The 25,110-nt window shown below is 40.1% G+C and overlaps 1 protein-coding gene across 1 annotated transcript in view; it reads left to right on the top strand.

The window, feature by feature from the left end:
* Positions 1–25,110, top strand: part of fras1 (Fraser extracellular matrix complex subunit 1) — a 214,319-nt gene that overhangs the window by 169,195 nt on the left and 20,014 nt on the right. The window contains exons 36-50 of the mRNA XM_068311677.1: positions 197–325; positions 470–717; positions 932–1,083; positions 2,597–2,759; positions 3,683–3,815; positions 7,844–8,034; positions 9,217–9,373; positions 14,345–14,608; positions 14,702–14,890; positions 15,374–15,493; positions 16,759–16,938; positions 20,761–20,885; positions 22,614–22,754; positions 23,278–23,505; positions 24,740–24,853. Coding sequence (XP_068167778.1) covers positions 197–325; positions 470–717; positions 932–1,083; positions 2,597–2,759; positions 3,683–3,815; positions 7,844–8,034; positions 9,217–9,373; positions 14,345–14,608; positions 14,702–14,890; positions 15,374–15,493; positions 16,759–16,938; positions 20,761–20,885; positions 22,614–22,754; positions 23,278–23,505; positions 24,740–24,853 — 2,534 coding nt within the window. The remainder of the gene's footprint in view (positions 1–196; positions 326–469; positions 718–931; positions 1,084–2,596; positions 2,760–3,682; positions 3,816–7,843; positions 8,035–9,216; positions 9,374–14,344; positions 14,609–14,701; positions 14,891–15,373; positions 15,494–16,758; positions 16,939–20,760; positions 20,886–22,613; positions 22,755–23,277; positions 23,506–24,739; positions 24,854–25,110) is intronic.

A 25,110-nucleotide genomic window follows, 5' to 3' on the forward strand; every position in this document is an offset into this window, starting at 1 on the left:
AATATTGATTTCTAAGAAGACAGCCTGTGGTTAAGAAGGTCTAAGAAGTGATAAAGTGATCTGTGTGAGGTAATGAGCCCTGAACTGCAGCCCTGATGATTAACAACACAGGCAAAAGAGTCGTGTGTATGTGAGCGCACACGTCTGATACAGACAGTTGATTTTCTCCATTTCCTCTTCCTTCTTGTTTATGTAGGCGGTCAGCAGCTGTTGGTGAGCGACGCTGACACCGCTCCAGATGAGTTGGAGTTCGAACTGGTGGAGGCTCCCATCCACGGAGAGCTGATTAAGACAGATGACAGAACGCACACCAGCATGACCAACGGTGAGACACACACACACACAAACACACACACACACACACACACACACACACACACACACACACACACACACACACACACACACACACACACACACAAACCATCAAAGTCAAACACATCCATTCACCCTTTCTTCATCCCATCAGGTGACGTCTTCACTTTTGGCGACATCACCCGCAACATTTTGTTCTACCAACACTCCGGCCTCTCCGCTCTGGATGATGCCATCACCTTCTCCGTTAGCGACGGCATGTCCATGGCAACCACAGTCGTGCAGGTGGTGGTGCTTGGCGCCGGGGATGAAGGGCCGCAACGTGACGCGTTAGCGACACTGTCGATGGAAGTGGCCGCTAAAAGCAGCACTGTCATCAAACGCTCACATCTGGCGTACACGGTGAGCATTTTTATGATGTCATTGTATGAAAATAAGAATATGTTTTTATTCCTCTTACATTCAAATTATTTTGTCAATACATTTATCCAGTAAAAGTTTCATTTTAGGCAGAATAAGATGTTAAAATTCTTCATGGAGTATCCCTTGATCTGACTTGGGTTCTATTTTGCTCTTTGATTGAAAAAGTTCTGTTTCTCTGTCTTCTCCTTCACAGGACAACTCCTCCCCAGATACCCAGATTCAGATCCAGTTGGTATCAGTACCAATGTACGGCCTTCTGACCAAGAGCGAGTCCCAGCAGGAGCACGAAGAGCTGAGGGAGTACTCTTCCTTCACGATGGAGGACATCAACAAGCACAGGATCAGGTAGAGTTTAAAACCGTCAAACAATGAATAATGAAAGACTTTGAGCAATTCTGGAGAGCATATCATCCAATCAAAGTGATTTTAAGACAAACCATTATAACAACATTCCCACAAAAATATGTAATACAATATAATCTAAAATAATATTATATATCTCATGATCAAACCTTGGAATCTTTATCTTTATTTAGCTCACCAGAGAAATGGTTGTGTTGTGATTTTGAAGTGTTTTATTTTGTTTAAAGTCAACAGCCTCTGAAACTAGCAATGAAAAGCACCCACAAGAACATTCTTGGTTTTAACGCAGGGCTTTAGTTTCATACAATGGTTTGAATGCTGCCTCAGAGGCATATAAAAAAACAGAATATTCAGATAAAATATGCAGCTATTAACCAAAAATAACTTTCAGAAACTCTGTTATTACTAGACGCTGTGATTTTATAAGCAGTAAAGGTGCGTGGGGGTCCATGTGAGAAAAGAACCTGAATTAGCTCCTTTTCAGATCTCTAATAAAATAAAATGTTCACTCTAACCCTCCCTCTTGTTGGCACGTTTTGATAGAATGAGTCTATCCAAAGTCTTTTAAAGAAGACTCAAAAAGGTTTCCAGGTGTAAGAAATCTGTAGGTGAGAGAATAATCATTCAAACCACTTACCACTTACATTAACCACTTACATTAAAGTCAGGAGGTTTTTGCAGGACAAGAAGGTAGATACTCACAGTTTTTGTTAGCCTCAAATAAAGAGGTTGCTTCAAAAATAAAGAAGTCTGCTGTTGATTCCACTTTCAGTGATTTTAGGATTGGAGGGTTCCTCAGGCTGTCAAAGTCATGGTCAGCTCCTCTGGTTGTAGCTTTTCAGAGATCTCAGGGAGATGAAATTTTCTCCTCAGTATAAAAGCAGAAGAGGTTGTAATAATTGCTCATAGAGACATGTTGTTTTCCATTAATCTAACGAGACAAGAGCTCTACAAACATAACGTTACCAAAAACAGATGAATCCTCAGGGAGTCATTTAGTTGTCTTTTCACCTGTTGTGTTCAATGACTTTGACACAAGCAATTTCATTTAGTGTCATTTTGATATTACCTGCCAGAGGTATTCAGACATAGTGAGGGGAAGATGAAATTTAATATTGCGATACAAACTACCTCATTTCCATAATGCAGGCCCCCGATCAGCTTTAGTGTAGCTCAATCTCCAGGGGGCAATCTTTAAATTGGCTGTATTAGTACCGTCTCTGTGGTGTTTATTCAGACAAACAAGAACTGGGAATTGTTTTATGAGAATTAATTGGGATCAGAGAAGATTATACAAGTAAGTTTTTGAATTTTATTAGTGTTTCTCTGAGATTAGCATTGTTTAGGGAGATTTAACATGTAGCTCTCCCAAGTCAACCATCAATTACGGATTTGACACAAATATATGCAATAATTAAACATTTTTAAACAAAGAATTATCAAAAAAAATAGCTGCAATACATTTATAAATAAATATAACTGTCTTGCTCCACAGGTACATCACTTCCTTAGAGACGGGCAGTCAACCGGTCACTGACATCTTCCACTTTGTCGTTTATGACGGCAACAACATTCGCCTTGACAACCAGATGTTCACCATTACCATCACCTCCACGCCCAGGCAGCCACCAGTAGTCACAGTCCGCAACGGCATCAAGGTACTCACATGGTTGTAGATAGTATGCATGAACCTACTAAATGATCCTGATGAATGGAAAAATCACAATTTTATGGGTGCTGCAGTACATAAACGTTGCTTTAAAAACAATTTGCATGTTATTTCCTCTCCATTACCCTGCCCACTCATACATAAATGAAATACTGAAAGTCTCTTTTGACTTGTTTAAAGCAGCTGCTGTGTTAGAAACAATCATTAACACGACAAATGAGGCAGAGGACAGCCGGGACACACTGTCACCTGTTGTTCCTCAGATAGTGAGGGAGCGACCCTATTCGTTCATATCGCTTTCTTTTTCCATTATATGTGGAAGACGTGTCACCATTCACTTCTTAGGTTTAATACAAATCCACTTAAGAGAAACATTTTTATCCTCTCAGCTCGATATCAGGACTTCTGTTTCAAGCTTGCTTCAAGGAAATCCCAGTTCACATTTTTTTTGTTATATTTAAAAGTTAAAAACATGAAATGACTACCTACAGGGAGGAATCTTCCATTAGCTCAGTAGACTTGAGCTATATTAAGTGAAATCCCAACAGGTCTTTGGGAGGCAATTCTTTTTCATCCATGTACAGAGATATCCCAGAAACCATCTGTAAAATACAACACAAAGTTGAACTCCAGCTGTTATACCTGCTATGATTTTCTTTTACAAAATAACACAATGGAGGTTGGTCTTGAACATTTAGCAATAAAATGTCAATGTTCTTTGGTCTTCAAACTTTGTTTCATAGAATATATTTTCAAATTGTGTATGTGCCATAATGTCTTATTCACAGCTGCCTCGGTTTCTGCGGAGATTGTTGAATTAATTCTTGACTTTTTCCACTCTGCCTATAAACAAGTCCTACACCTGTCAACACCAGAACCAACTAGACTTACGTTTACTGTTCTATCGTTTAGGTAAAGGAAGGCAGTCGAGTGCAGCTGTCAACCAATCATATTACAGTGTCTGACCTGGACACACCCACTAAGGACCTGCTGGTTTGGCTCATCAGTCCTCCAAAGTATGGTTTCATCGAAAACACCAACAGAGGTGAGATTGTGTGTGTGTGTGTGTGTGTGTGTGTGTGTGTGTGTGTGTGTGTGTGTGTGTGTGTGTGTGTGTGTTTCTGTGTGTGTCTGTGTGTGTGTGTGTGTGTGTTTTAGTTACATTTCCATTATTTCAAAGTCTAAAAAGTCTAAATGTCCTATACATGTGCGGCACAGAACTATATCTGTGTCTAAACGAGGTCAAACCTAAACAGTTTTCAAATTTCTATTTGTGTCAAACTCATATGCACACAATGTGAGCAGAATTCTCTGCAGTACTTCTGCCATCTGTCACAGCTTGATTATGTCGAGTATCAGCCCTACTAGTTGGATGACTACAGCTGGGGCTATATTTGAAGTCCCAATTTTAAGGACATACTGTATCTGCTCATCCGATATTGTGCTCTCTTTTGACCCTGAACGGAACTGTTTGGGAAAAAGTGAAGAGGAGATGAAATGAAAAGGAACTGATACTTGGAAAATGTACCAATACAAGCATACAAGAAGAAGAAGAAGTATACTTTATTTATCCGCAAGGGAAATTACATAGTCACTCAGGCTAGCATAGTATACAGGCACTCTGAACACAGCACACAAGGGGGGCTGTAAGCATGCAGTTAGTACATACAGCTACACATCAAACTACACACATTAGGAGGCAGAGTGACGGGCAGCGGCTTCTGGAACGCGCCCCAAATTGAGCAGCTTGTATGGGGGACGGCGCCTTGTTCAAGGGCGCCTCGGCAGTGGCTAGGAGGTAGCCGACACCTCCCACCGTCGACTCACACTCGGTTGGATGTTCTGGCGGGAGCGGGACTCGAACCCCCGATGGCTGCTCGATCCTGTCTTCAAGACGATTTACTGCTGAGCCACTGCTGAGCCACTGCCGCCCCAATACTATACAATTCATTGTATTTCATTATCCTGAGTCACATATCTCCAACTCTGCTCGTTTGATTTTGACCATCCATTCATTTTCTTGAAGATGAGACTAATCATCTCAACTGGCTACAGATGCATCGCAGGGCAATTCTGACCGTTCTTGTTCAATTTGTCTCTTGCTTAATCAAGTTTAACCCGGCATAATCTATGTACAGTCCTAATATGCTTCAAGCTCAGTTAATCAAATGACATTTTAATCTTAAATCTAAGGTTCTGTCAGAACTGAGAACGGGAGCCAATTGCAGATCAAGATAGAGGTGTATGCACACAATCTGTCAGGCAATACAAAGTTGAAATACAGGCAGGGATCATACAGGTAGACAGGTTCCAACGGATGATCCAAGTCGTAAAGGCAGAAGACTTCATCAGAAACAGGCAGAGTCAAAAACTGGGGAAAAAACCCCCCATAAACTTCCAATTTTCTTGCTCACTTTGCAGTCAGATAACAAGCAGTACATAACATGACGATCTGACAAACTGAAGTGAACAATTCTGGGTTAAAATACTAAACTAATCAACACAAAACAAGAGATAAGTGAACAGGGAAAAATGGAGGGAACCAAACATAGACAGGAAGTTGACCCAACAAAGACACAGGAGTTACTCTGAGCACATGACAAAATACATGGATATGAAATCAATCCAAGTCCAGAATTGACACTGAAGCAGGCATAGGGAGACAAAAAATACAGTCCAGAAGAGGGTCCAGACAGGTTCACCTGCTCACTCATCTTTAACATGATTGCACCGATGTGTCGACTTCAGGGCTTCACAATTTTGAATTGCAGCTGAACTGCATGACATCACAGCTATCTTCATTAGCATGATGAAGACGCGGAATGCAGTTGGAGGAAGTAATGGAGAGAACATAAACTTCAGACAAAGCGCATTTTAAACTCAGCCATGCACACACACCACAAATCACGCTTAAATGGTTGCAACATAATTTGTCAGTCTACACTAGATAAAGAATAAATATTCTTGCTAATTCAAACTCATGTCCACAGCAAAATAAAACTACACCAAAACAAAATTTTCATTAATCAGGAAAAGAAAATTTACTGTGTAACGTTGATATGCAAAGCAGTGCTTTCAATAATAGATGTGAAGCATATGCAAATGAGGCTCTGCCATTACATGACACAATGGGTTATCTGCAGATGCAATGAAGGATGCATGGAGCTGGATATTTATCTTGCCTGCTGTGGTAGATAAGCCGCTGGCACCGTAATTCCATGTCCCAGCTGACTGTCCTGGATGTCTGCTGGAGTAGAGGGACAGTTGCTGGTATTCAGTCAGTCTGAAGAGTCAGGAGGCTGAATTGATTCTGTCGCTCTCAATATGTTGGTTATTTTCCTCAACAAAACCAGTGTGCACTGATGTGATGTTGATGTGCCAATGCATGGATTTACATCACAATCATCCAAGCAGGCACAAGAAAATACAGAACTGAATACACAGCTACATACATATCCTGTATTTACTGTATATGCAAAACTTCTGTCAGAAAATCATTATTCACATGTGTGAGGTTTGGACAGAAACGGACACAAATTCATTGTTTGGTGTGACATTCAATATAAATGTATTCTTACAAAGGTTTTGAGTAAAGAATTCTTCCAAGAGAACCCAATTTTAATTTTAAAGTTTCATATACGTGTATATTGAAACTTTAAAGGTGTGAGAGAATTTATTAGATATTTATTCATTCATTCATTCATTTTCCTTACCGCTTTTTCTACTTATGCGGATCACGGGGGTTGCTGGTGCCGATCCCAGTGGACTTGCGGGCATGAGGTGGGGATGTGTTCTGGACATGATGCCATTGCCTTGCTGAGTCTAATGAAAGACAAAGAACTATTCACGCACACACTCAACCGACCAATTCAAGCTGTATGTTTTGGAGATGGGAGGAAAGCGGAGGAAACGGAGAGAACCCACGCAAAAACGGGGAGAACATACAAAATTCGAACCCAGAACCTTCGTGGGCGACAGGGCCACCCACTGCGCCACAGTGCCACACTTTAATGAGATATACAGTACCTGTATTTTTCTATAAACCATTAATGTAGCAGCATGCTCCATGCTGTCTAAGACTAACATGTGGTCGTACTCAACTTCAGATTCTAAATGGTATTAAGTTTCATATCATTTTTAGTTTTGTCCAATTATGTTTGTCGAGGTGTCAGCAGTGATACTTTTCAGCTTTAGTCCAAAAATTAGCAAAAACCACAAAAATGACCGTTTGTTATTTCTCATACTGATTATCATTCTATGAGAGCTGCTGCTCAGATAAAGGATCCTTTTCCCTCACCTTCTAACAGTCAGATGATGGAGAAGTGATATGATTCACTGTTTTGCCTGAAAACACTCACAAATACACACATCAGGTATTCGCTGCAAAACCCTGACTCAGGTCACAGAGGAATCATCCATCTTCTCTGCTTAACATACTCAGTTTGTCTGAAACTACACAGATTTCAAGGTTGATTTTGCACATTCCCTCTGACTCTCCTTCAGTGTCATGAATGACAGAGTAGCAGGGAGCTGCTAAAGTGTCTTGATGCATCCATCAGCTTTCACACAGCCAGATACATCTGACTAAAATTAAGTCTAAAGGTTGTTTGGGTGGGGGGGGGTGCATTTAACTGTAATTATACCTGTCAAAAGCAATAAGCAGTGGTGTAGTTATTCATCTGAGAGGCTTAGGAGACGATTAAAATGAATGATATGAGCTTCAGTGACTGAGTCAAAAAAACTGTGTGAAGTGAGTCCCTTTTAATGGAGATAAAGCTGATAACAGTGATCCTGTTAAAGCCCTTTAAATGTTAATATTTGCTGTTTTTCTTTGCATCGAGTATTGTCAGTGTCAGCTCTTTTAAAACTTGGTCTTAGAATAAATTCTCACTTTGGACTGAGGGAAATTTCAACTTTTCTTTTCATATTCTACTGAGTCATTAATTAAAGATGAAGGTAATGGGTTCATGAATTGATAATGAAATAACCATTAATGAATATATCATAGGAGACAGAGAAGTTAAGGAGACAGTAACTTATCTCTTCATCTTGTTTCTCCTTCTTCCTCTCCAGGAGGCTCGGTTGGTGGTTCGCAAGTCATTACCCCCGATGTGCCTTTCTCTGTGGAGGATCTGACGTCAGACCGAATATTCTACGTTCAAGACAGCCAACACAAATCTCAGGCCAAACAGGACATTTTCAGCTTCTACATCAGCGATGGACAGAGCCAGACGGAGGCTTTCAACATTGAAATTGACATCCAAGTAGGTGGTGACTGACTCTTAATATGTTTAAGGAAGTGTGACTTGAAGAGAAGAGCATGTGAAGGTGACTCTAATTGACCTGTAGAAAATAATCATGCATGCTCTGTATGGTCATTTAGATAATATGGTCCTCCAAAACTAGATGAGAGAGTGTGTAAAGAATAGTGACTGGTGCTGTATAGTTTGGCACTGCTTGTTTTGTTGTAGATGTGCAGCAACATCATCCCCACCAGTCTTTTAATATCCTTCTCACTTCACATCAATCCTTCAACATTTTTTTCCGCGCACATTTGCTCATCTAGCGGGCAAAAAAAAAAAAAAAAGAACTTCTCACATCACGTCCTCTGGCACTTCTCTCAGTCCTAATTATCGCAATGATCCTCCTCATATTACATAGAATAGATAATTGAGTTATTTGTGTTGTGGAATCCCACAAGTACAATAACAGCAAAATAGCTTGAATGAAAAATTAGCTTGTGGACAGCTGCACTGTGGAGACATATCTTTTTGTTTAAACTAGAAAGCATAGAAGAAATAAAATATTTAAGGTTTGCTCTTATCTTTGCTTTAATCTTTTCTGATTATCTCCACTGCTCTAAAGAACTCAATTAAAGTTCTTGATCTGATGATAAATTGCATCAACGTTCACCCTGTGGACCAAAACCCAACTCTTACAGCGGCTCAATGTCATCAGTAAACTTGAACTGTTTAAGCCGACTTGAGACGATACTGGTGGAATGAATTGAGAGGAGGTCTTTACGGCTGCACGCTTTGTCAGCCACCTTTGAATGGACCGTCCCGCGCAGCAGCTCTTTTAAAGCACCTTGATCGGTTGATAACTTCATCTCAGAAAAAAAAGAAAACGGCTCTGTCCTTCAGCCTAAACAAACCCAGCAACCCATCATTCAAGCCCGTTTTATGTCTCCAGTTTATTGATGGTGCTGTCAGTGAATGCTGTGAGGGTGTGTGAGCATATAATGAGTCTTTGAGTACATTTGTGAGGCTGGTTGTGTTATTGTGTTTGGAGGTGATGGCACAGATTGCATTTTGGGAATAAGTATGAGAGTATCTAAAATATATTTTTCGTAGATGCTTGGATCTTGTGCTGCCGGTGAAAAAAATGGTGTCATGTATATTTTGAATGCAGCTACTTCCTGAAATGTTTTGTTTTTCCCATCTCAGCAGAGTAAAGAGGACAGAGAGCCCGTGGTGTCAGTCAGCAGTATTCATGTGGAGGAAAACTCTGGTGTTGTCATCACCAACTCGTCAATCAACGTCCTTGACCAGGATACTCCAGAAAATGAGATCCTCTTCACCATCATTAGAAAACCTTCCTATGGTGAGTACTGAGAGCAGAACACACACACCGCTGTAGAGTAATATCTAAGAAAAAAAAAACATTCCTGTTGCAATGCTAGCCTGATTATATTGAGAGGATTTAATCCACTCTCTGTATTATGAATTGGTTCAGTTCAGCAGCGGCACAGCCTTCAGACTGAATCAGAGAAAAGTGAACAGTGACAGTGATAAAGGGAGGATTTATTCATAGGCTGTCATGTAAGGTGTTCCTAGTGGATGTACAATCAGGTTGTCAAGAAAACAACCAGTGAGGCCAAATAACTGGCCAAGAGCGAAACATGTGGGACTATGGAGGTTCTGCAAACTGGATATGTCATCACAAATCGCTCCACACCAGCATACAGTAGGCCCACTAGACCCATATATAATGCTCCCCCCGGTCCCTTAAATCTAATTTCACATTAGAGTTACCATTAACCCGAAGTGTTACGTCCTTTTGATTGGATAGGCAATTTTTTTTTTCGAATTTAGCACTGGATATTTTTCTGCTTCAGCAATGGGACTTGAAGCATTTTAACTTTTTCTTTTTAAAAATGTATATCCTGTCATGTGTTTCACCTAAAAGTGTATCAGTTAGTACATGCGACATCAAGAGCTACAGAAAAGGTAAAGTCTAAATAGGACAGAACATTGGCCATTTTGAATTGTATAAATTAGGTGTGTCTTTCATAGTTTGCATGCATCTAGCTTACCTTATTGATTTCAGATGCTATTTGTGGTTGTGATAATATCCCATCTCTCTCTCTGCTGCTCTCTCAACTGCACCATTATCTCATCATCTGCCTGTCGGCTTTGATGAGGGGTTTCAGATTGTTTTCTCATCTTTCCTCACTATGCCCATATAAACATAACTGCAGTGAGTGATGAGGTCAGAGACTAGACCTCAAACTGAAAGTGTGTTCTACTGCTGTGATGGTATTTATTTCAAACTGGTAAATTGCTTGAATAAAGTGCTACTAACGTGTTGAAATCGAATATTTTGTTCCTATCAACTTGTCCTGTTAGGGTCGCTACAGCCGGTCGTCCTTTTCCATGTCAGCATATCTTCTGCTTCCTCCTCTCTAACACTAACTGCCCTCATGTCTTCCGTCACTACATCCATCCACCTTCTCTTTGGTCTTCCTCTTACCGTCTTTCCCGGTAGCTCCATTCTCAACACCCTTTTACCAATATACTCATGGTCTCTCCTCTGGATGTGTCCAAAAAATTGAAGTCTTCTTTACCTAATGTTGTCTCCAAAACATCTCTCCTTGGCTGTCCCTCTGATTAACTCATTTATGATCCTACCCAACCTGGTCACTCCTAGACAGAACCTCAACATCTTCATTTCTGCCACCTCCAGCTCAACTTTCTGTCTTCTTTTCAGTGGCACTGTCTCTAATCCGTACATCATGGCTGTTCTCACCACTGTCTTGTAAACTTTTCCCTTCGTTCGAGAAGAGACTCCTCTTGTGTCATGTAAGACACCTGACATTTTCCTTCACCCATTCCAGACTGCTTGGATACATATCTTCGCCTCCTTACCACACACTACTGTTCTGGACTGTTGACTCCAAGTATTTAAAGTCCTCCACCTTTGCTATTCTTCTCCCTCTTCCTTCTCTGCTGCTCACATTTATTCACAAATATTCTATTTTACTTTGGCTAAGCTTCATTTTCTCTCCTGTCCCACATGCTGCCACCTTTCTAAATGTTCTTCCACCTGCTCCCTGCTTTCACTGCAGATCACCATGTCATCTGCGAACATGACATCCTCTCCTAGATGCTTCCATGCCTCCACAGGAATGTCATCCAAACCAACTGCCTTCCCATTCTTCATCCTCTTTAGTGTCATTCTAACGTCAACCTTTCTAATCACTGCTACCTGGTCCACCACACTTGCATCTTCTATTCTACCTTCTCTTGCATTTTCTGTGTTCATCAACTCCTCAAAGTATTCCTTACATCTACCCAGTACAGTGCTGGCACCAGTTAACACCTTTTCATCTCTATTTTTAACGTCCTTTACATCCTGATCCCTCTGTCTGGCCATCCTGTGGAGATCATTTGGCTTTTGACCTTTGCCACCTCATCGTTGGCTCGCATCTCAATGTATTCTTCACTCAGTGTCCCACTTCTTTTTCTCGAGCCTCTTTCCTTGTATGATTTCCTGTACTTTAGGGTTCCACCACCAAGTCTCCACCAAGTCCACGAATATCCTGTCTCACCTCTTGCCTAAAAGATGCACAACACTTTAATTTCTCATCTTCCACCACATGGTTCCCTGCTCTGCCTTTGTCTTCTTAATCTTCTTCCCCACCACCAGTTTCATTTTACACACCACCATCCTATTCTGTGTAGCTATACCTCCTTCAGTTGACGTCATTGGCACAAAATGTAATCCACCTGTATTAACAAATGTTGCTGCTTCTTCTGAAGAAGGTGTTCACCACAGCTATGTCCATCCTTTCTGGAAAGACTATAAATAATTAATGCAGGAATTGTTGTACAATAAACCTGTGTATATTTTGAATATATAGTTAGTTTTCTCCAGAAGTAAATAATCCCAAACTGTTTTTTTTTCTTTTACAGGAGGTATAACACAATACTTAATTTATAATTCTGCTTTGTGCTTGAACAATAAGTTCTTTGAAAAACTGTTACTCATTTTAAAATGAAAAATAGGTCTGTTTCAGTTCAGCTGTTTTCTTTACCCCGACTTTCTCAAAAATTTGCCCTCTTTATTTTAACTGCGTGCTCTAATGAGTTTTAAGTCAGATGCTACAGTAAGAATCAAAAAATACTAACAAATACATAGCAACATGTCAGTTAATAAAAAAAAGCTGAATAATACTTCATAGTGATAGTTCTGAAAGATCTCTCAGGTTGAAAGTATTTACCTTTTTAAAAACACTATTTTATATCGATATTAAATGCTGAGAGCCACAATAAATGAACGACTGCTTCATGGTCATACTCCTGACAAAGTTCTGAACTCCACTGAGTTTACTTTTCTATTTAAAAGCTATTATGGTGCGTTAATATCTGCTTTTAAGATATAATGGAGGATGAGATATTTGAAAAGCAGGCTATTTATATTAAAATCCAGCAGAAGGTTGGATATTCTGCAAATAAACACTGGAAAACAAATGAAAACAAATGTGCAGTCAATATTAGCATATTCATGCTTACCTACAAACACCTAGGCGATGCTACCAGATTTTACGTCCACACACAAACACACACTTTAGACCAATAAACAGCACACAGAGAGCTATGCCAAGAATCCCACATGTCAATAATAAATTGTTCTGAACATGACAGGATTGTGCAGAAACACCCCCCCCCCACACACACACACACACGCACGCACACACACACACACGTACACCCTCATAAACACATAACTCTCATTTCCAACATCCAAACAGTTTAAAAGAAGACAAATAACCACAAGCTGTCTGCTGCAATACCACTGCAGCCATCCCTCACACACTTGCTTCACAGAACACACTGACAAAACTCAACACTGTTTTCCTGACATACCAAATAAAGTTTTCTTTCCTGCCTGTCAGAGCCTGGTGGAGTGAAAAGATATTGCTACATGAAAAAAGAACCCAAAATGTTTTTATGGGACAAACATAGATTACCATATCAATTTCAGGAAGCTGGTTGAAAAAAAAATCAATAGAGAAAGTGAGGACCAATAATAAGTGATTTGTCACAATGAATTAATGTCAAAGGAGGGAAAATTGGAATGAGTGCTTGAAACATTTTCAGGGTTTTTTCTTTGTAATTGATTGCATTCAGAGTCAGGAGTTGTAATACGAGGATTAATAGTTTAATAGTTTAAAAAGGTTTTTTTTGTTATTTTGGCTCCTCCACCCCCACCTCCACCCACACCCACCGCTCTTCTTTTTGTCCTATTCCTTGCGGGTCATGGTCTGCTGGAGCCTATCTCAGATGGCTATGGGAGAGAAGCAGGGTGCACCACACATGAAACACCAGTTCATCAGGGGGCTTGTTAATAGTTTGCTATTTTATTTTCCCTGGACTTCTGTGATGCAATACTTTGTCAGTTGTGACGTTGATGTTGTGAATCCAATTGCAGTCGTTTAAAATATCTCCTCTTCTAACAAGTTTCATCTTTGCTAAACTAACACAATCCAGGGTTGAGAAGATAAATAAAATAGAGAATACACACAAAAAAACTGTGAGGAAAACATGATAAAAAGCATATACAGTAGATGGCTGACATCAGACAGCAAAGAACTAAATACAGATAGGTAAGGAGAGGAGAGGGTGAGTAGGTGACGCAGGCAGGAGACAATGAGGGGACAGATAGCTAAAGAACACAAAGAACACGAAACCTGACTCTGGAAGAGACCATTGGAAGAAATCAAAAAATACAAACATAGATTGACACAAGGACAGAGGGTAACACAGGACTAAAGTCAGTAAGACGTGAATCTTCTAAAGAAGATTGTATTATTAAATCCATAACAATCAGCTCATTTAAAATTATGTGTATAGATCAATAGAATTGATCCAATAAAATACATTAACCAGTAGGATTACTGGGAACTAGTTTCTGATGTTCGGCTATGTTGCTTTCAAAAGCTTAGTGACGATCTGTCTCTCTGGCGTTTTTCCAGCTCTTTCACTTTGAGATAGTGGCGCAGTGATTTCTTTGAACATAACTGTATTTTTCCACAATAGTATGAAGCAGCAGCATGGCAGCACTCAACAGGCTGGTTCTGGTCATTATCCTCACTACCAAAAAAATGTTGGACTACCACCAACCACAAAAAAATAACACCCTAGTAAACATTCCATTAAGCAATTGGTGAAAGTTGTATTGCTGACGTAAAACCAGCAGCATGTTTTTCAAGAAGATGAGTCTCCTCTTCCTCTAATAATACTAATATGGATTCATGCCGACACAGTGCTTTTCCATCTCATGTTCCAACAGGTAAAATCCGCAGACGCCAGTTCTACTCCCAGCCTCTGGAGAATGGCCGTGTCCTTGTGCAGGGATCTACCTTCACCTATCAAGATGTCCTGGACCAGTTGCTGGTCTACACCCCTGAGACGGTCAGCGGAGGAGCAGATGAAATGGATTTCACTCTCACCGATGGCATCCACACACATACGGCCCGCCTGGAGTTCACCATGGATGTTAGGAAGAGCGAAGGACCTCGAATGACCGTCAACAGAGGCCTGCAGCTCCCAGCAGGTGAACCAGGAGAGAAGGGAGGTTGATTGGGGGGCAATGTCTTTACCTTTACACTTGTTAGACAGAGATAGTGAGTGCCCCATATTATTCCAGGGTCTTCGTCCAAGATCACGGAGCAGAATCTGAAAGGAACAGACATCGACTCAGACAGCCTGAAGCTCAGGTATGTGCTGACCAAAGACCTGCCAGCCGGTAGACTCCAGCTCAGCAGGAGTGGACATGTGGAGAAGATTTCTGTTAAAGGTCCCATTCAGAGCTTCACTCAAGACGACGTCAACAAAGGTGCCCGCTTGTTTTATTCTTAACATGTTGCTCTTTTTCTATTTTCCCGAGTGAGTTTTAAATTCCACTTTCACGTTGTGAACATAAATATTGTCAAAGTCTGTAAAAGTCAGAGTCCATAAATCTACTCTTGATGGTTGAAGTTTTTGCTGAATCAGCATAGAGATTTTTTTTTGTCTATTGTATGCGACTAGAAATTTGTGACAGAGACAGTTGAGAAACAATCACAGTCCAAAAAAAAAAAATGCAGAACAGTTCTTGATTACTGTAGCTACTGGTGTTAATCAGACTGTGAGCTTCCTTTACTGCTTCAAGCATAATATAACAGTCTGTAATTTGACTTAAAGAAGTTCAGCACATGCTCAAAGGCCAAAGATATGCATCATTTTTATGCAATAATGTTACTGATGTCACATCAGTGCCACCGGTCATTTTATAAATGGAGCTGAAAAACAGCACTGAGCATCTGTCTCTGTCTCGTAGGCCTCCTGCAGTACAGCCATGAGAAAGGAGAGAAGGGCGGGAGCCTGTCTTTCAAGTTCAACCTGGTTGATCCGGAGGGAAACAAATTGATCGACCAGTCCTTCTTCATCAGCGTGCTCGGTAAGTTTTCATCCATCCTCTGTTACCTGCAGCACTAAAATAAAAGCTGAAGTGGTTTTTCATCTAATGGAGAGGAGGAGACTGCCGACTCATCCCTTTGCCATTCATGCTTACTGCTTCTGCACCTTGGACAGGTCCTGAATATGAATTGTGGGGAACCACCTTGTGTATAAATCACCGTTGTTAGCTTTTTCTAAATCACACAAGGGCATTGCGGTGATTTTGGCTAATTATCTTCATTCATCAAAACACCTTGACAGCTTTTTTTTCACTGTAAAATTCTCACTTTGTTGAAGTAAGTAGGGGATAAATAGTGCTGAGGTGAGTTCACTCCCTGTTAGCGTCATTAGAAACCATCCAAATGACGCCAACAGGGAGAGTAGGTTTAAAATATACTCCAGTGCTGGAACGATCGGTTAAAAATGAGGAAATTAATCTACACTTACGTGAGTCAGACTTTTGAGTTGCGATTTGCAGTCAGCTTTATGATAAGACTTCAGGCTCTCAGTCAGCCAGAGAGACTCATGTCTCTTGATGAATGAAATCACGCAAAACTTTTTCCACTCACTTCTTTCTGGGGACTCAGCCAAACCACTGCAGTAGTTCAGTGGTTAAATTTCGACTTCATTACAAGCTGCTGGAGACTGAAGGATTATCTGTCCTTTATGAATGAAAAATGTTCTGATCCTCTCAGGTCTTTGCCGGGTCACTTTTTATCCTGTTCTCTGTGATTCTTTTTTGGTGTCTCTGCTCTTTCAGATGTGACATCACAGACAATCTCTGGTCACATCTCTTCCTACAACACAACCCTCTGATTACTTCCCTGACCTTCTCACCATGAAACCTAGTCCATCCCTGCAAATCTCTCACACCCATATCACTCTTTCACAACTCCTGATATGCCATGCCTGGGTTGTATTTATTCATATTAATCCTTGTCGGTTTTGTAGCAGTTGTAGTTGTGTCATTGTTCAAATTCTCCTTTTCATTCTGCCCCTCTTTATCTTTTATCCCTCCACTTAGGCTTTCTCTTTCTCCCTTTCTCTCAAAATCCATTTCAGTGTCTTTCCTCTCCTGCTTCAGTCTTTGTAATTTTTGTTTTGTACCAAAGTTTAGCCATTGATTCTGATTCTTTATCTGCTTTTGGATGAATCGTTTCCATAAACTCAGGAAAGTTCTCCAAGCTTTTACTGTTCTTTTCATGCGAGACACTCTTCTTCTTTTGCTTATCTGTACTATGACTAACTTCTTTACTGTTTCTCCAGAGGACCGACTCCCTCCATCTGTAACAGTGAACAAAGGCCTGGTGCTGAATGAAAACTCAGTGAAGAAGCTGACCACACTGCAGCTGTCTGCCAGCGACCAGGACAGCGAGCCCAGCGAGCTCATTTACCGCATCACCAAACAGCCGGTCCTGGGCCACCTGGAGCAGGCCACCAGCCCAGGTGACAGCAGGCCTCAAGAATGTCATGACAACACCGCATTGTGTACAACATGTGACACTCAAAAATATCTCCATACATGAAGCTGGTCCTTGAATTACAGAAATATAAATATTATCATTATAGGCTGTAAGGCTCCACATCGCAGTGTCTGCATCCACTGTGGCTTAAAATATAATATTCAGTAAAAATTGTATTTACTCTCAAAAGAAGCTTAAAAAAACACCCCATTTAAAATATGAAGTATGATGACCTGAATTACGTAAGAGATTTTCTCCAAAAAATATGAATACCCAATTAAAAGTTATTAAAAGAGTATTTTTCTTTCGAGGGCACACATATCCTTATTTTTCATTCTGACTTGTTTAGCAATTAAATAGTAATTGTTAATACAGTAATATCAGTATAAAGCAATGTGAGCAAATGAATGCAAAACAACATGAGTCATATGCAGCTATTCTGCTATTATTGCATGCACCGTTCAATGTTTGTCCCATCTAACTCAATATGAGGGAGGGAAGGGGTGAGCCAGAGAGTCCTGTTTAAACGAACAAGAGAGTGAATAAGGAGCAGCAGTGTTAGCAAAACAAAACAGTGAATCTAACGAGCATTCTAACAAGCTCAAAGACATTATTATGGACCACTGACAAGGCCCGATAGGTTTTTTTGTAAAGTATAGTGAGTAAAATCAATTTCTTACAAGAAACACTAAAGATCTCTTACAACAACCCATTGAAGATACTACAGAGTGAATTATTCAAGAACATTTAAAGAAAACAAATGGCATCTATAGCTGAGAATGGGATAAATTACCAACAAGAAATCTAATTAGTAGAAATAACATTTTGATAATTAAGTATATATACGCAAGGTGTACAAAGGGTGGGTTCAGTATATTCCAGAAGTCATGAAATAGAAGAACAGCCTCGTAAATATGGCAGGCGTCTAATTCTAATCACTGCGTAATAAAACATTATGTTACTACTTCAATACGAAAACGAATGGACTGACACTGATATTCTGACCACAACTGTGTGATGATTCACTTGTGTGTGATTGAACAGTTCCTTCCCAGCTGAATACATTCCCTCATCACTAAACAAGCTTGCATGCTAATGAGCTGACCGATGTCTGAGCATCAGTTCAGCTCAGAGCCACGTAACGGCTCCGGATAATTACTGCTAACCACTGAGCCGATCTGTCATTCCACACCAACATGAACAGATGCTCCTTTGGGGTTTTTCAGCCTATGAATGAAGGTCACGGTAGCAGCACAGAGAGATGAACGCTGTCTTTCGATGCCCACTTTCAAAGCCAGTGCCTTCAAAAGGCTTATTGACTGGCCACAGTTGTTACACCCCCTATCAGGTGGAACGTTTTTCAAAAGCAACCTGTAGCAGGAATCAATGTTTGCTTCATTTCTCCTTAAATTATTGTGTTTGCCGCAGCCTTCTTTGGAGAAAAGTTTTAGACGAGGTCTGCAGCTCCACCTTCACAAAAGTGCAAAAGAACCAAACAATGATATTAATGCTAAAATGTCTGAACACACCTCAAGGCAGCTGTGTGTGCAAATTGGTCTGACAAAATAAAACTGTGGCTCTTCGTCTCCACCCACAGAACTTTAAATAATTCATACGCACTTGCTTCCTACCAGTACTGCCTTTAGGCATGTATTATGTCCCATTGTCTGTGTAGTTCTAATGCACGGCAGTAAGTTAATTTAAACTAATGTATATAGTATTTGGTTCTGCTTTTTTCACAGAAATCCATGGAAATGCCATTTAATAACAGGAAGTGATGCACAAATGCGAGCTATCGTCAACATAACTACATTTATCATCATTTATTAATTTTGAATAAACACATATAAGACCATTCATACACACTGCATACTAATAACACATTCTTATACCTACTCTGTAGCGTGGAATCGGGACACAGCTATTTATGGCCCCCAGCCTTTATATCCAGTCACTGTAAAATATCTGTCAGTGAGCTCTAAGACGGTTACCAGTCTCATGGTCAAAAAACAATGCATAACAAAAGCTTAAACTGACAAGACATCATGATGGCTGAGGCTGCAGCGTGACTGTTGAGACTTTTTTTTTTTTGCTTGGAGAAAAGCAGTGATACCCAATCAAGCGGTGAGAACATGTGTAGCTACCGATGGGGATGTTTTGTCAGATTATATCAAGACAAGTTTTCTCTCAGCTGCCAAAACATTTTCAGTGGAAAAATACAAAAATCAAACATTCTGTAAAGATAGGGTCTCTTTTTCTGCCAAACTGTGTACTTTCTTTGAAAATGCGTAGATTGAAAAACAAACATGCAGATTAGTTTAACCACAAATAACCCAAACACATTCCTTTGCCTTTTTTCTGTGACCGGTAAAATATAAATGACTATTAAAGCGTTTTTTGCTTTGAAACTGTGACAATGTCATAATATTAAATAAGATTATTCAGACACTATTCAGTCTGTCTAAATACTAAAAATATGCTTCGTTTTAAATTCTTAGGACAAAAATTCACAATTTAAAATAATGGTGCAAATACAGAACTATGATTAGCATTGGAAATCTTCCCTTTGCTGCTTCTTATATGCAAATTATGATCAGTGAGTACATGAGACAAAGTTGAACTTCATCTGCTTTGCTGTTTAAAGTTGTATTTATTTATTCATTCATTCATCTTCCGAACCGCTTTATCCGCCTTAGCGGGTCGCGGGGAGCTGGAGCCTATCCCAGCTGTCATAGGGTGTGAGGCAGGGGACACTCCTAGCACGACTCCAGTGCGCCGCTGAGCCACACAAAGACACACAACCATCCACGCTCACACTCACACACTATGGGTAATTTGGGACCGGCCAATTAACTTGAAACGCATGTTTTTGGAGGTCGGAGGAAGCCTGAGAACCCGGAGAGAACCCACGCAGACACAGGGAGAACATGCAAACTCAGCACAGAGCGGAATGCGAACCTGGAACTGCCTTGTTGTATCCAAGAAGTCTGTTGTTGATACGTTTAAAGAGTAACCGTACTATTTTGCGTGCTTGATTTTTTGTTAAATCTTAACTTTTATTTTGTAAAATGCTTTCTTTTTTAACCCACCCCTGTCTGATGCCTCCTCATCAGTCCCCTGCAACATGATAGATCCATCTACAGATCATTCAATAGTCAGTAAAGTAGAGCCTGTAACAAAGTTTAACCAAAGATAACATCAGTAAAAGGTAAAATACTGTTTTTAACTGGATGATGCGGGTTCTTTCAACTCTTGTTGAGTTTTAATCACTGCAGAAGTCAGAGAATACAGAAGAGTTGGAACCTTATAAGTTTTGATGTAGTTTTGTTTTTGTATATTTGCTCATTAAAATGATGGCAACTGAAAAGGAAAAGGAAAGAGAACAGAATGTGTTTCTGACACAACTGGCAATGAGGGTTAAGAAAACCTGACATTTAACCACCTGGTGTTAAGACATGGATTAAACATCAAATAATGTATGATGACAACCAAAAATAGAAGACAATTAATAATGAGATTCACACAGGAATGTTTAGGGACATTAAATATAATAAGAAAAAGAAACCAAGTAACTGCTGCAAACTGTGTTCAAAGAGAAATGGTAAAAAAAAGAATAGATGGTGAAGAGAGGTGTTAATGATGTTATTTTCAGTCTGTGTCTGTGTTTGTCTGCATCAACATGTTGGTATATAGCTTGTGTTTGTCAGGGTGTCTTATTGAGTGTGTGAGTTTTTCAAAGAAAGACAAGATTATTTTTTTTGGATCGTTCCAACTCAACATGCAAATTTTCTTCTTCTCTGTCCAGGCACCAGAATCAGCACATTCACACAGGCTGATCTTGCGTCACGTAACATCCAGTACATTCACAGCAGTGAAGAGGAGAAACATGCTGACCAGTTTTCCTTCATCGTGTCAGACGGGACAAATGAGGTGAATGAAGGAGTTAACTGGAAAGAATTATGAAATTACCGGAGACTATCAAACCAGGTTTATCCCAGCTTGGTCCAGAAATGACGGATATGCCACACAGAATGTTTTATTGACATCTAGAGGAAAACTGTCAAATTATGGCGCTTAGGGTAAAGACAATTTTATTGCTAATTGTTTCAGTAAATGCATTGCTGAACAGGGTAAACTAAACTTGTAAACTACTGTCCATTTAAGTAGTGAAACAGTGAAACACATGTATGGGAACAGGAAGAGACCAAACAAAGGTCCCTGGAGAACACCTTTAGATTCATTAACACCTATGGCACTACTGATTAAATATTATCATTTGTTTGTGGAAAAAAAAAAGTTAATATCAAAACTAGATGAAAGACAAGATCCCACAATGAGCTGGTGTCTCATCCGAGGTGTTTCATCCAGAGCCTATCCCAGCTGGCTGCGGCCTTTCGCCCATAGCCAGCTGGGATAGGCTCCAGCAGATCTGTGACCCACCGGGTGGATGAGCAGCTGCAGTGAGACAATTGTGATCGTTTCCTCGACAAGAAAATGGAAAGATGTTAAAGAGGGTTGTTTACATGGTTGTGAGATATTTGATAGATTTTGTAAGCCACAGAAATAAATACATAGACTGTATCTCTTTCTTCTCTAAGAACATCTTTCAGTTAAGTTCAGGCATTTCCCCTCACAAAATGAAGATTAGGAGAAGAAAACACTGATTAAAGAGGCAGACGGGTACATATGTGATTCATGATTGAACAAATTAACGATTAAAAGCTTCATTTGGTACTCTCTCATCTCTCAGTTTCCATGATAATGACTTTAAGTGTTAATTCTCCACATAAAAATCTCTTCATTCCGTCTTTTCACTGTGCCTGAAATATTTAGCTATAGTGTTTTATTAAAAGGTTCAGAAAAAGTTTTCAGACCCTTTGTATGATAATTACCTTCAATAAAGGGGTTTTTTGAACTGTAAGTAGTAGAATAAATACACATGACATCTAATGGCTCCAAAGCTTTTAGAGAGGTGATGTAGTGGCTCTCAGGACCCTTTGCCACCATCCCATTTTGACTCATGCATTAATCTGCCATGCTAATCCAAACTAATGAGGACCTCAAGGACTTGAATAAACATGTGAAAAAGGTCATTTGGCCTTCATGCATGGCCAACTCAAGTGTGTGGAGGCTTTTGTGGCCACCCTAGTCCTTAGTGTGTGTGGAGTGTTTTGGTGTGTGTACTTTTGTTAAGTCTCATCTCTCTAGTTGGGAGGTCAGTTCAGTTTGCTGTAATAAAAGTATTACAAATTTGTACTCAGGATTATGAAATATTTTCAAGTCTAAAGAGATAATTGAATAAGAATATTTTATTCAGTATATGATGATAGGATTGCCTGATAGTAGACAAGTGCATGTTATGACTGCAGTTTGTACTGTAATGTTCCAAATGTTAAAGTATAGTAAAAGTGTAGAAAGTTATTGCATATACAAGAGTTTTCTCACTTCGCTGTTTACTGATTCTTTTCAGCAACATTAGCATTATCATTGTATGTTGAATAACGTTGCTGTGAATGAAATTTCATATGAGAAAGATGGAATAAATTTAACTTGAAAATTTATAAGGAAAAAAAAAGTAATCCCAACACAAAGGAGTGCTATTTGAAAATCATTACACATCTTTTCTGTATGTTTTTATCCTGTTTGTGCCTTTTCCAGGTTGCCCAGACTTTCTACATTACCATTAAGCCGGTGGACGACTCGTTGCCTCTACTTCAGGTTCCTGGAATGAGAGTCCAGGAAGGAGTGAGGAAGACTATCACTGAGTTTGAACTGAAATCCACTGATGCAGACACTGAGGTAGGACCGAAGACACGCCATCCAGAGGAAATCACCCATTTATTTACTTACTTACTTGACAGTTAGGAAAAAAGTTGATCGACAGCTGATCTGGTTTAGAGAGCGACTTTTTCCAGCAAATTCATTTTCTGTTGCAACATGACAAACTTTTTCCTGTTGCTTGAGGAAAATCCATCCACAAATACTCTTACATTATCAATACGATCAATCTGCTGCAGACGCTTTGTGATTATGTTGCAGCAGCTCTCTGAAAAGCCTTGCCTACCACTTTTGCAATTACAGATTTCACATTTTGATGTCTTTTAAAGCATCCTCACAGTATAGTTGTTATAAAATAATCACAAACTCTATTCACAGACCTTGAAAAAACCCTCCCTTGTCTCCCTTTTTTTTCCTTTCTGTTTTCTCTGATTGTGACAAAGCGTTATGTAAATGGCATAAATGTAACTGTAACACCTCAACACTCTCTCCTTCACCTCTGATGTGTTCTTCTCCTTCATTTTCTACACATAATCCTTTCCAGGCAGAGTCCATCATCTTCACCGTTGTCCAGGCTCCTCGTCATGGCACCATCGAGCGCACAAGTAACGGCCAACACTACCGGCAGACCAGCAGCTTCACCATGGACGACATCTACCAGAACCGCATCAGCTACAACCATGACGGCTCCAACTCACTCAAGGACCGCTTCACCTTCACCGTGGCGGATGGCACCAACCTGCTTTTTATGGTGGAGGAGAGCGGCAAGGAGGTAGTGTGTGTGTGTGTGTGTGTGTGTGTGTGTGTGTGTGTGTGTGTGTGTGTGTGTGTGTGTGTGTGTGTGTGTGTGTGTGTGTGTGTTTGTGTGTGTGTGTGTGTGTGTGTGTGTGTGTGTGTGTATGTGTGTGTGTGTGTGTGTGTGTGTGTGTTTGCGTGTGTGCATGCGTGCGTGTGTGTGTACGTGTGTGTGTATGAATTGGGTATATATTTTGGCATATATATATATATATATATATATATATATATATATATATATATATATATATATATGTGTTTTTTCTACTTGCAGTTTAGGAGGAAGGGTAGATTTGTCATTAGATTGTGTGTTTGGGTGTGTGTGAGGCAGACTCCTGAAAATTTCATTACAGCTGGGTGATTGAATTAGCCACAGCTGTGTGTGTGTTTGTGTGTCCGTGTGTGTGGGTGCATGTGTGTGTGCTTCACACTCCGACCTTTTTATGTTGAATCAGCAGTTTGTTTTGTACTTGCATCTTTTTGAGGACCTTGAGTTATACAACCAGGAGAGAAGAGAGAGAGACTTCTAAACAGTGAGCACATATCTGGAGAGTGGGACCTTTTCATACTAAGTGTTGACATATTTTCATTTTCACGACATTTTTGGAAAATATGTGACCACAACAAGCACATTTATCAAAAGTTGGGGGGGGGGGAGTAGGACGCTCATTGTTGTATTATCTAACCAGACAAAAAGCAGTGTGATCAAATTACACAGGGACAGCTCCATCTGGTTAGTATTTATTTAAATGTCAGCCGTGTGGCAGTTCAAATAGACCACATAATGAATGTGATCAACAGTAGACAGGTATTGATACCCTTAATCACACCCACAAGCTTCTTCGGTTTGTGTTTATTATCTTTCGATTGCTTTGAGACGTTTTGCTCAATGGTCTCAGATGTTGCGCAGCCCTGAAGACGATTTGTGGCTTATATGCTAGCAGTTTTAATTTGATCCTGCTGGAGCTGCCATGCTGATGAATAATGCATGAACTCCTATAATACCTTTTTGATGACTGCATTCTTTAAATGGTGTGTTCCAATGTTGGCCTGAACGGCATCTGTGTGGTAAAGGTCTTCTTCAATATTCACCCTGCACCTTTGACACAACAAAGCAGAGTAGCTAGTGGTAGAGTAGCAGGCTGGTAATAGTCTATTATTTTGTTCGTTATCACAGCTTTAGATTACTTTGCTTCTTTTGGATTTCCCAGATTGTGACAGCTGCTCCGCAGAAGTTCAAGATCGACATTCTGCCAGTTGATGACGGCACGCCGCGTATCGTCACCAACCTTGGCCTGCAGTGGCTGGAGTACATGGAGAACAAGGTACAAGCCTTCATCATGGTGTATATTTCTTATGAGTCAGTATAAACCCTCGCTATGGCCTTGACTATTTCACGGTGATGGTTAATAGCACTAAAGGGACTAATAGACCTAGTGGTGGAGAACTTCTTCTAATGAACTATCCTTTCAAATTTCCATTGCTAGCTTGCCATTACAAGCTTCCAGCCCATCGGTCTGAAAATGAGGGCCCTGGTTTCACTTCTCACTACAGACAGAAATAGTGTGAATGAGTGGGATGC

The sequence above is a fragment of the Antennarius striatus genome, chromosome 3, assembly GCF_040054535.1.
Source record: "Antennarius striatus isolate MH-2024 chromosome 3, ASM4005453v1, whole genome shotgun sequence".
NCBI lineage: Eukaryota > Metazoa > Chordata > Actinopteri > Lophiiformes > Antennariidae > Antennarius > Antennarius striatus.